We start from the raw sequence: 13,300 nt of genomic DNA on the forward strand, positions 1-13,300 counted from the left end.
TAGACCTGAGTTCTACTGTTGTTATTCTTCGATTTGATTTCAACAAACGTTTAAGTAATCGCTGATCACGATCATTCAGGATTTTTTTCCGGCCACATTTCTTCCTCGAAGACGATGGGTCCCCACTATCCTTCCAGTTTTTAACAATACGTTGGACAGTTCCTAACCCAATTTTAGTTGTTTCTGCAATCTCCTTAGATGTTTTCTCTGCTTGATGCATGCCAATGATTTGACCCTTCTCAAACAGACTAACATCTTTTCCATGACCACGAGATGTGTCTTTCGACATGGTTGTTTAAGAAATGAGAAGCAACTCATTGCACCAGTTGGGGTTAAATAACTTGTTGCCAGCTGAAAGATAATCACCCATGCAGTAATTATCCAATAGGAGGCTCGTACCTATTTGCTTAGTTAAATCCAGGTGGCAACTTTTTTTTTGTCCAGACAGTGTATATACAAACACACATTTTATATAATGTGTGTGTGTATATATATATATATATAATGTGTGTGTGTGTATATGTATATATATTTGTGTGTGTGCTGTGAATCTATTTGTGCTGGCAGTAAATAGGTGACATTTAATTTTCTTTTCCTTTCTTTCACTCTTTTCTGGGGAGTATATTATAGAAGGGTTCAAGGGGGGTGGGCATATTAATTAGTGTTTGTTTAGTTGTTCCGGATTTGGGGAGGATTGCTTAAAGGGTGTTTATAGTTTTGTTTGATTGATTTATAATGTATAGTCTTGTTTGTTTAAATAATTGTTGGCGTGGTCATTTCGTTTTGTAAATTCATAAAGGATATATCCAGCTGAGGGGATCAAATTGGGGCTAGGGTTCGGTCTTGCTCCGCTTCTGATAATATTAGATTTTCCTAAGAGTAGGAGATTTTTGTGTGTGCCGGGCTCCTCATCCTACTTTAAGAAGAATCTACTACAAGGTCATGGGGAGGTAGTGTTTTGGTTTGTTGGTTTGGTCCGATTTTGTAAATAGGAGTGTTGCTCCGTGGGTGTGCCACTCTCGTGTCACAATTCATTAGCATATTTTTACATGTAGCAGCATCCCAACTTCCTCTTGTGTGTGGATAGCTATGTGGTTCTGAAGAGCACTACTCTCACAGAATCTTTTGCCACATTTAGAACAGCAATAAGGCTTCTCCCCAGAGTGGGTTCTTGCATGCCTTTTCAGATTGGCAAATTGGGGAAATCGTTTACCACATTCAAAGCAGCAATAAGGTTTTTCTCCAGTATGAATTCTCGTATGGGCCCGAAAACCGCTTTCATGGCTGAATCGTTTGTCACATTCAGAACAGGCATATGGCTTCTCTCCAGTGTGAATTCTTGCATGGCTCTGAAAATTCCTGCTGTCAATGAATCTTTTCCCACATTCAGCACAGCCAAAGGGCTTTTCTCCAGTGTGGATTTTTGTATGTCTTTGAAGACCAGACTTGTTAGAAAATCTTTTGCCACATTCCGAGCAGCAATAAGGTTTTTCTCCAGTGTGAACTGTTATGTGCGACTGAAGTCTGGAATCATGGGAAAATTTTTTTCCACATTCAGAACAGACATATGGCTTTTCTCCAGTATGGATTCTTGAATGTTTTAGGAGATCACGATTGTCAGAAAATCGCTTGCCACATTCAGAGCAGCCATGAGGTCTTTCTTCAGTATGAATTTTTGTGTGGGAATAAAGATGGTCACTTTGTCTGAATCTTTTTCCACATTTAGCACAGACATACGGCTTTTCTCCCGTGTGAGTTCTTGTATGTATTCTGAGACCAAGGATGTCAGAATATTGCTTGCCACATTCAGAGCAGCAATGAAGTCTGGCATTATGGGAAAATCCTGTCCCATATTCAGAAAAGACATGTGGATTTTCTCCAATATGGACTCTTAAATGATTTAGGAGACCATACTTGTTAGAAAATCTTTTGCCACATTCAGAGCAGCAATAAGGTTTTTCTCCAGTGTGAGATCTTATGTGCGACTGAAGTTTGGCATTATAGGAAAATCTTTTCCCACATTCAGGACAGACATGTGGATTTTCTCTGGAATGGATTCTTGAATGTTTAAGGAGATCACGACTGTCAGAAAATTGCTTGCCACATTCAGAGCAGCCATGAGGTCTTTCTTCAATATGAATTTTTGTATGGGACTGAAGATGGCCACTTTGTTTGAATCCTTTTCCACATTTAGCACAGACATATGGCTTTTCTCCCGTGTGGGTTCTTCTATGTACTCTGAGACCACGGCTGTCAGAATATCGCTTGCCACATTCAGAGCAGCAATGAGGTTTTTCTCCAGCATGAATTCTTATGTGTTTCTGAAGGCCACTGTCATGGAGAAATCTTTTCCCACATTCAGAACAAGAATAAGGTTTTGTTGTTTCTTTACCGTCAGATGTGTTTTTCATTGTACTTTCACTCCCTCGACTGGCACACAAAGCCTCTCGATTTGTGTTATGCCCTTGTTGTTGGTCAGTGTCGATCACCTCCACCGCAGCTAGTTTGTCAGCAGTAAAAGTGCACTGCAAAGAAACAGGGGTCACATTCTCTAATCCCCTTGTTGATTCCTGTGTCTTCTCTTCCTTCTGTTTCTGTTGCAGTCTGCACTGAAGAGATGGCTGAACAAATAAAGATGGGGAGCAGCTGGCATTTTCATGTAAAACTGCAGTGAAACAAATAGTCAAGTTAAATCTTTTTAATGCAGATTTTTGATGTTCCTATCATGTCTATCAAGCTGTGCTTCTTGATCTTTAACAAGACCCTGCAGTGGATGAATCACCTTCAATGGCTGACTCATCCCCAGAGCTTTGCCTTATTCCTTCATAACTGTTGACATTTACCCACATGGCAAACTGTGAGGGGCTGGGTGGGCAGCTGGCCTACAGCAATTGCAATATGGGGGTATGCTTTTGGCATTTGTGTTTTTTATTGATTTGATGATAATTAGATACTTTAAGAATCTCATTGGTATTTTTGAATAAATGCAGTATGTAGTGCATGCACTTTAGGGTGGCACAGTGGTCATTGTGGTGGACTCCTGGTTTCAGCATCCTGGGGTTCAGCCCTGCACCCTGGAATTGTCTCTGTGAATTTTTCACATTCTTTCATAAATGTACAGTAGAGTTCAGCTGGTGACCCTAACCTAGAACTGTGTGGGCAAGTAGGCCATTGGATGGACTGGCACCTCAGCCTGCCTCATGTGTCACACTGCTGGGACACATTCTGTCCTCTCACACAATTTGGCCAAGTGTGTTTGAGAATATTATGTTATGTCATGCTTGTATATAGTTTGAAGAGTATGTGTTCTGTATGCGTGTATTAAATAATCACTGTAAAGAAGGAACTGTGACATGATCCAAATATATTAATGAATCTTCACCGTTATGGCATGTGACAGGTAATGGGTCTAACAGCACAAAAAAAAAAAAAATATGGTGGAACCCCTAAAAGCTAAAATGCCAGTGACCACAAAGGTATCTTGTCTACAAAACAGTGTTGCGATGATGTGATAAATGATGTGATAGGACTCCTACACAAAATGGATGAAAAATGAACATAGGGAACCTTTAAGAGAGTATTGTTACTTGTCCTACACCTGTGTAGCTAGCCCCGATTTGTGTATCTCACCTCTCATTTCCACTTAAGACAAGCACACTAGAATTTACCTGTAATCTCGTTACTTACTCGTTTCAACGTCTCTAGATGGTGGCTGCTGCTCTTCAGCTCCTCTCCCTTCTCCTTCTCCCTTAAACTCTGAAAACTCAGATTCCAGTTCCACAGAATTCTCCTGGGTGCCCATTTGTCCCATATTAGTACGCCAGGGCTGGAAGCTGGGAAGGGACTCTTCGCAGACCTCTTGTTTGATGCCAACCATGAAATCCTTCGAATCCTCTTCTTTAATGTCAGCCTCCCACTTGAACTCCTCCTCTTTAAAATCTGAAATTCTTCCTTCGAGATCCTCCGCCTTCACGCACAAATCCTCGCCCACAGCCCACTCAAAGTCCTCTTGTTTAATATGTGCCAGTATTTCATCGGTGTCATCCTTTTTGGCTGAGGCCATGGTTTGGGTAAAACTCTTCTCTCTCTTTCCCCAAGTGTCTCTTCTCGGATTCCCTTCTCACACAGACAGCCTTGGTCCAGAAGCCATTGAACAGCTCACTGCATGGAGACAGGAACTTTTCTTTTTCTGTGAACATTCAAGTGATAATATCATTTCAAAATTATTGTAAATAATTATTAAAACCATTACATGTTAACTTCTGTTATTTACCAAAAACACAGAAAACAAACAACCAAACTTCGATGACATTTTTACATGAAACCTCCGTATCACCCTGAGAAGCTCTTGACAGATTTGTAACTTAAACTGACAAGAGCAAGAAAACAGAAAGGTGAGAAAGTTTCAAAATGCATTTTTTTCATAATCAAGTTGAAGCATTTCATACCGGCAGCACGGATCCAATCAATGTTGGCCCAAAAGTAATAGTGAAAGGTGCAAAGGTTGAATTTGGCGTAAACTAAGGCCATTGTTTCAAAGAATTTAAGTCTGTGATGTGGGGATACATTTCGCCTCGATTACAGAAATACACATTGAAGAAAACACAATCAGCACCAACATGTATTCGGTCATATTCGACAGTCATTAAAAGCTGTTAACAAACCAACTTACAGCCTTAGTGGGCCGTTCTAAATGTCACCCATTTGGAGAGGGGGGCTCTTCTACCTACTCAGTGCTTCAATACCAAAGGCGCTCCTCCAATCAATCCTCCTCTTACTTTACTTTTCACCTTGAACCAAATTAAAAAAGTCATTTCAAAGACACTCGCTCTTTGATGTATTGATATGCTACCCCTCAAAAAAATGGAGGAGAAGGGGGCCTGGGGAGCAGAAGTAGACGAAGAACACACATTCAGTATAAACACATATTGAATCAAATTTGACGATTATTAAAAATATAAAAAACAAAACAAAACAACCAACAGACACAGTGGGCCATTCTAAATGTTACCTGTTTGGAGAAGGGGTGGGCTCTTCTACCTACTCAGTACTTCAATACCAAATGCACTCCTCCTCTCAATCCTCCTCTTATTTCTCTTCTCACCTTGAACCAAACTAATAGCGGTCAAATGTCATTCAACATCTGTTTATACTGAACAAGTTTTCCTCATTTATTTCTGTTCCCCCAGGCCCACCTCCTCCCCCTATTTTTAGGGTTAGCACATCAATGCATCAAAAAAGTGAGTGTCTTTGAAATGGTGGCTTTAAAGATCTTAACAAACCAACCCACAGACACAGTGGGCCATTCTAAATGTCATCGGTTTGGAGAGGACTCTCCATGCTTCACTACCTTAAGAACTCCTCCTCTCACACCGACCCAAACTAAAGCCACTCGCTCCTTAATGCATTGATATTGTGGCACGCTCAACAAAACAAAAAAAAATTGTGGCCACAATAGTTTTCCTTATTAATGTAATAAAATCGCCAAAAGTGAATACTATTTGGTAAACAAAGGGTCCCTGTTGTCGATTGGACCATAAAAACGGACTGCGACATGAGCAGTAATTGGTAGGAACGTGTTTCACACTGAAGTGGTTCCGTCAGAGTTGCAGTAAAGGGACTAACTTCGGCCCGCCCCTCAGACGCAACTTGGACAACAAACTGTAAGCGCTGTGCTCTCATTGCTGCTCCACTTTACCTATTCCACAGGGCCAAAGACCTGGATTGCGTCACCACTGAGGGCCAGTGGAGATCAGTTCCAGACCTGGTTGACGTAGCTCATCCTCTGGTGGAGGCAAAGTTCGCGTACACTTCGGGATTTGCTACGTTCGTCATTTCTGTTGCTGTAGCCCACTAGTGGGGCCCGTAATAATATGATATATCACAATTACAGGAGAAAAAAAAACAGAGGATATTGAAGAAAACACATTCAGGACAAACACATTAATTACATTTAACAGCTATTAAAAATATTAACAAACCAACCCACAGGCATAGTGGGCCACTCTAAATGTCATCAGTTTGGAGAGGAGGTCTAATCTACCTACTTAGTGTTTCCCTATCTAAAGAACTCCTCCTCTCAATCCACCTCTCACCTTGACCCAAATTAAAGCCACCATTTCAAATGCCCTTGCTCCTTAATGCATTGACATGATACATCTCAATTACAAGAGGAAAATACAGAAACGTTGAGAAAAAAACAAAATGTTCGGTATGATTACATATCGAGTCACACTTAACAGCCATCAAAAATATTAAATCAACCCACAGGCACAGTGGGGCATTCCAAAGATGTCTCTTCTACCTACTCAGTGTTGCCCTATCTAAAGAACTCCTCCTCTCAATCCTCCTCTTATATCTCTTCTCACCTTGAACCAAACTAAAGCCACAATTTCAAAGAACCTCGCTCTTTGACGTATTGATATGCTACCCTTCAAAAAAAATGGGGGAGAAACTGTATTTTTGCTCCCCCCGACCCCTAAGAAAACACATTCAGTACAAACATGTACTAAAATCGTATTTGACAGCTATTAAAGATACTGACAAACCAACAGACACACAGACAGTGGGCTATTCTAAATGTCATCTGTTTGGAGAGGATGTCTCTTCTACCTACTCCATGCTTCACTACCTAAAGAACTCCTCCTCTCAATCCTCTTCTTTCCCTTGTGACAAAGGCACAGTGAGCCAGAATTTCACCCTTGAAACACTTGGATTGGGGGTGTGGGGGGGAGGGGTTTCTGAAACTCCAATTCTGGTCTGAGCTTTTATTTTGAAAAGACTCAGAGGTAAAGGGGGGGGGGGGGGGGGGACAGGAAGGGCTTCTACGTTGTTAGAAAGTGCAACAGGAAGATCATCATCCTCCTCCTGAGGAAGGTAAAAGAAAAAGGTGAAAGTAGAGATCCTCCATTTGGAGGAGGGAAAAACATACAGGCCTGAAAAGGAGACTGAGAGTAATAGTCTTGAGGATTACAAAAGGACAGCAAATTATGACAAAGTGGTTGTGGGGTTCTAGATAGGATGGAGAAGCTTCCAGATAACTAAAGTAACGGATGGTACTTACTGGATGTTCCCTGAATTTAGACAAAAGGAAAAAAAAAAAACAACCAGCATTGGATGGAGTTACGGAGGTCCACAAAGAAAGGATGAGATCAGTCGTATTTTGTAATGGAAACAAAGACTATTCCCAGGGTTTACTAGGAATTTCAAAGACTCATTTTTTTTCTTGATATTATGTAACCTTGGTACCACAGTAGTCATAGATATGTATATTCCAGTAGTTGGAGTTATTGATGAATGCATTTTAGAAGTCTAAATATACTATACACCATAAATAAGAGAGTTATAGGTTTTTTGTTTTTTTTTTGAATGGTCTAGAAGTCAACCTTGGTGTGTTAATCCAATACAACTTGGAGTCCTGCCACGTGCAAAAGTTCACTGATGACACTGCTATCGTGGGCTGCATCAGGAGGAGTATAGGGACCTAATCAAGGACTTTGTTAAATGGTGCGACTCAAGCCACCTACACCTGAACACCAGCAAAACCAAGGAGCTGGTGGTGGATTTTAGGAGGCCCAGGCCCCTCATAGACCACGTGATCATCAGAGGTGACTGTGTGCAGATGGTGCAGACCTATAAATACCTGGGAGTGCAGCTGGATGATAAATTAGACTGGACTGTCAATACTGATGCTCTGTGTAAGAAAGGACAGAGCTGACTATACTTCCTTAGAAGGCTGGCATCCTTCAACATCTGCAATAAGATGCTGATGTTCTATCAGACGGTTGTGGCGAGCGCCATCTTCTACGTGGTGGTGTGCTGGGGAGGCAGCATAAAGAAGGACACCTCACGCCTGGACAAACTGATGAGGAAGGCAGGCTCTATTGTTGGCATGGAGCTGGGCAGTTTGACATCTGTGGCAGAGCAACGGGCACTGAGCAGACTCCTGTCAATCATGGAGAATCCACTGCATCCACTGAACAGGATCATCTCCAGACAGAGGAGCAACTTCAGCGACAGACTGAGGAGATCGTTCCTCCACCACACTATGCGACTCTTCAATTCCAGAGGGAATAAGGGGGGGTAAATGTTAACATTTAACATTATACAGTGGAACCTCTAGATACGAGTTTAATTCGTTCCAGAACTGAGCTTGTATAGCGAATTTCTCGTATCTAGAACAAACTTCCCCATTGAAAATAATGGAAATCCAGTTAATCCGTTCAGCACCCCAAATATATTAACATAAAAATCAATTTTCCTAACAAATAACACTGATAAATTATATATACTGTAGTCTACCTTTAATAAATAACACTGGTAAATAATATAACTGATTATTAAAAGAATCAAAACAGGTGTCCAAAGTGCAGTAGAGCATTCAATAAATCTTTAAATAAATAATCCTTAAAACAGTTGTGAAGTGGAGGTTTAAAATACACAAGAATAACAATCCTTTAACACGAGGTTAAAACGTCAAAAGGATGCAGTCTTTAAAAAACAGATGACAATCCCCGGTGCTTCTTCTCTGTTAGCGTCTCACCTGCAGGCTCTGCAACAGGCGAGACACTCTTAATGCAGCTGACCTTCTCTACACCGTCCTGGTTCAGCTGTTTGGCTCGCCTGTTCAGCTCACTGTTCAGCTACTCGCGAGCCAGCCTGCCTGCCTGCCTGCTGCCGCAGCCCCCCCCTCTCTTTTACTTTTTCTCCCCCTTAACTAGCTCGCGCTTCTCTATATATGCGGGGAGGACACGGCAGCTGCAGCCCATCAGCCACAGGAACAATCATGGATGTGGGCAGTTTCCCACCTGTGCACTTAAGTGAGAAACGCAGACACCGCAGATCGCGGCTTGCAACTGCTACCACGCCCCCTCGCTAAGCCGCGAGCTATACCCACAGCCTGGCTCGTGGCTCGTTACGCGAGCCAATGCTCGTATTTAGATCTGAAATTTTCGCTCATACTTTCCTCGTATTTTGAATTTCTCGTATACAGAGGTGATCGTATCTCGAGGTTCCACTGTACAAAGTTATTGTCTGTTTTTACCTGCGTTATTATCCATCTTTCATTTAATATTGTTTTTTTTTTGTATCAGTGAGGTGCTGCTGGAGTAAGTGAATTTCCCCTTGGGATTAATAAAGTATCTATCTATCTATGTGATACAGGTCAGGTCAGGCTGGGGAGGATGCACTGGTATGGCTCGTTGCCGCACCCACCACAAGACGAAACAGCTTGCAAGTTAATTAGCGATCGAATATGTAAAATACAATACATTCGTGCACATGCCAGTCCTCTTAAATGACATTGACGCGTGTGACCAGTCGCATTGTGCCATCGGATGAGAACAAACCAATCAGCAGGGCCGACACCTTCCTTCCGGAACCGGCTCAGCACAACCTGGTTTACTCGCTAAACGCACTTCGTGTAATCGCCTCTCTAGGAGTACAAAGGACAGAATTAGCGACGGCGCTTATCCCACTGACCGGCAGGAATACACGGAGCATGCGTGAATTCAAAAGAGAAACATCGTGCAAAAAGACCGCGAGCACGAACAGCTCCATTGCGGCTTATTGCGCCTGCGCCAACTCAAAGGATACCTATTCAAAAAGACAGTCGATCTCTTTTTAATGCCCCCAACCCCCACCGTGATAAATGTACACAGCAAACTGAGTGGCGCCTGGGCGAGGAGAAGATCCACCGTGCTTCCGTTTAGCGTAAAAGGAGCTACAACAACAACAAAGTGTTCTTTGGTCAAACCTGAGCAGCCCTTTAACGTGCCATGTTTTCACCACTACAGGAGATTGGCATCCGTACGCGATCTCTACATTCAACTCTGTCTCACCTTTTTTTCATTTAAACGTCCAAATATTTTAAAAGCTATATAAATGCAAAGTATTATTAATGATAATTAAGCTCTCCTTTTTAACTCTGCCGGATCCTACTTTATTACCGCAATACCCAATGAATGATTTGGAGCTAGCCGATTAAACAAAGAAAAAGAAATTACCCACCTCTGCGCACTTTAGTCCTTTTATTCGTCTATGTTCGATTGTATCATTACTCTTTCTGAAAAGAAATTGTACGTTTCATTAGAAAACAAAGACCTCGTTTAACTCAACTTCCGTACTTGTGCTTGTTCATGCGACCAAATGCTGCCTTTACACGCGAGACCGTCCGTGCGAATTCAAATAAGGCGACACAAACTTGCGTCATCAGCATGCGACGGGTCCCCGCCCACTCCCCTGCACATGCGCTGATCTGTTTCAGATTTTCTTCGGTCGCCACAGATGAAACAGGTCAGCGCGCATATTTTAAAGGTCCATCTGCTTACATTAACGGTGTGAGAACTGCGCTGCCTTCTTTCAAGAAATGTTATAATGGAAATATTTTGACTTTCTAATATTTTATAGCAAAGAACGAAATTTAAACTGACTTATAATAAAAGGAACTTTGCTTTCTGTTCACTTTCTATAAATAGAACAATAACAGCGCCCATCCATCCATTATCCAACCCGCTATATCCAAAGACAGGGTCACGGGGGTCTGCTGGAGCCAATCCCAACCAGCACAGGGCACAAGGCAGGAAACAAACCCTGGGCAGGGCGCCAGCCCACCGCAGGGCACACACACACCCACACACCAAGCACACACTAGGATCACCAATGCACCTAACCTGTATGTCTTTGGACAGTGGGAGGAGACCAGAGCACACAGACACAGGGAGAACATGCAAACTCCACACAGGGAGGACCTGGGAAGCAAACCCATGTCTCCTTACTGCAAGGCAGCAGCGCTACAACTGCGCCATCTTCCCGCCCAGTAACAGCATTTTTTTGTTGAAATTATTTAGCTCTGTTAAGGCGTTGATTGTTCTTTAATGCTTTCAATAAATTCTGAGTTACGTTTTATTTCATTTAATGCAAGGGGTTTTAGAAAAAAATACAAAAAGAAAAGTCGTGTTTCTCTTTTGTAAAAGCAAGAAGCCACATGTTGTTTTCTTACAAGAAACTTATTCTAATGAATCTGTTTTGGTCCAACCAATGGGGAGATAGGATTTTATTTGGTCATATAACCAACCCCTCAGCTGGTACTGCAGTTATGCCCAGCAAATGCCCTGGAACAGTGATAGCTTTAAAAGAAAAAATTTGGATGGACACTGGATTGGTTTGTGTTTTAGTAATTCATTATTCTTTTGTTATTTTGGGAAATATTTATGGATATAATAAAGCAAACCAAAGTGAGAGTATATTGTTTGAAACTGGAAACATTATATAAGAACTGAAGACAATGTTTCCAACTGAAAATATTATATGGTCCAGATCTAACTATGCAATATTTAATGCAATGCAATGCAATAATTGCATAGTTAGATCTGGACCACCCTATATTAGGAAGCGATTTTAATAATATTTGTTGAATGTCCTTCTTATTTTAGGGAAATTCTTTATTCCAAAGTGTAAATATATCCAAGATAAACAAACCGTCAGTAATTTTTTTTTTTTTTTTATCAAAGAATTCACATTATACTGTGTCACACACGTGCGCATGGGAAACAGCTGAAGGGCTTACTCACTAGTAATTCTATGCCAGGCCAGGGGGTGGCGGAGTATACTGACTATCTCTCTCAGTCCCTTGCAGACCTTTCCCGGGAAATCCCGCATCTTGCCAGTCCCAAGGATGACGTCACTTCCGAGCCTGAGGAAGACACTCCCAGTTCCTGCCTGTTGACGTCATTTCCTTTCTAGGCCTTTAAAACGGCCATCTTGCCTCAGTACAGGCAGTTCTGTTCTGGACTCCAACCTATCAACAATTTGTATCTAATGAAGCAATTTTGCAGCCGAGCATATTATACGGGTGGCTGCCCCAACTCTTTATGATGTCTCCGACTCATTCTTGTGACAACTGAAAATCATTAAAATATATGAAAAATAAATCACATCTCTTCAATGAGTATTTTTCATTTTCTTGTATGCAATTTCTATTGTCTTGTTAATATGTTTATTGAATTGTAAAGTGAATGAAAGGCGCTACATAAACAAAACATTATTATTATTATTCTTTCACGCTGCTCCCATTAGGGGTTGCCACAGCAGATCATCTTTTTCCATCTCTTCCTGTCCTCGTCATCTTGCTCTGTCACCTCCATCACCACATCCATAAACCTTCTCTTAGGCCTTCCTCTTTTTCTATTGCCTGGCAGCTCTATCCTTATTATTATTATTATTAATGATTTTAATTTATATGAAGAGACCTTTCTGATTATTCTTTCTCTTGTATTTCTTTCTTTTTTGTGTGCTCTGTTAAATTAGAAAATTGTTTAAATATGGAAATTATATTTTGCTGTGGGCGGCACGGTGATGTCTCGCAGTTAGGAGACTTGTGGTTTGCTTGCCAGGTCCTTCCTGCGTGGAGTTTGCATGTTCTCCCCGTGTCTGCGTGGGTTTCCTCCCACAGTCCAAAGACATGCAGGTGAGGTGAATTGGTGATCCTAAATTGTCCCTAATGTGTGAGTGCTTGGTGTGTTTTTGCCCTGCGGTGGGCTGGCACCCTGCCCGGGGTTTGTTTCCTGCCTTGTGCCCTGTGCTGGCTGGGTTTGGCTCCAGCAGACCCCCGTGAACCTGTAGTCAGGATATAGCGGTTTGGATAATGGATGGATGGATATTTTGCTCTATTGTTGTATATATGATTATTGTATTTTGTATTGTACTTTAGTAATTTATGAATAAACTAAAATATTAGAAAAAAAAAAAGAGTTGCAATTTGTATATTTATTACTATTCGGTTTGTTATTATTTTCTCTCTTCTTGTCTTTTTGTCTTTTTAATTCTTATTCCTCACACTGAGTCGATTGCACCTTCAATTTCGTTGTTCCTTTGTAAAAGTGACAATGACAATAAAGATCTATCTATCTATCTATCTATCTATCTATCTATCTATCTATCTATCTATCTAAATAGAATGGTGAATTTCACAAGCGTGGATTTGAAGCCCTTCTAATGATGGGGTGAGGTCTGATCTGTGATTCGTGCCGATTTTTGATTAACTGTAATGACTTTAATGAGTGGGAGGGACCTTGTGAATTTTTTCATTGATTATTTGTCTGCATTGGTTAGTTGTCTATGGAGACAGAATTCCACATCCGGCCGTCTACGTTTCATTACGTGTTTCATTCTCCCCTGGGACACTAGAGAGCAGTCCCCCTGGCTTGCAACGGGGCCATGGGTTTGGAGAATTGAACTTGAACCATGCGCGGCCACCACCCGGGAGCGCTTGGACCTTTGCCGAGATCTATTTAGCTGCACT

The 13,300-nt window shown here is 41.6% G+C and overlaps 1 protein-coding gene across 1 annotated transcript; it reads right to left on the reverse strand.

The window, feature by feature from the left end:
• Positions 1 to 510: 510 nt before the first annotated feature.
• On the reverse strand, positions 511 to 10,256 carry LOC114641548 (gastrula zinc finger protein XlCGF26.1-like). The gene is made up of 3 exons (XM_028790582.2): positions 10,009 to 10,256; positions 3,688 to 4,189; positions 511 to 2,665 (listed from the first exon to the last, which is right to left on the reverse strand). Exons 2-3 carry the CDS (start codon positions 4,061 to 4,063, stop codon positions 1,035 to 1,037), a joined length of 2,007 nt encoding a protein of 668 aa, XP_028646415.1. The 5' UTR covers positions 4,064 to 4,189; positions 10,009 to 10,256; the 3' UTR covers positions 511 to 1,034.
• Positions 10,257 to 13,300: the final 3,044 nt, after the last annotated feature.

This window comes from Erpetoichthys calabaricus, chromosome 5 (genome assembly GCF_900747795.2).
Source record: "Erpetoichthys calabaricus chromosome 5, fErpCal1.3, whole genome shotgun sequence".
NCBI lineage: Eukaryota > Metazoa > Chordata > Cladistia > Polypteriformes > Polypteridae > Erpetoichthys > Erpetoichthys calabaricus.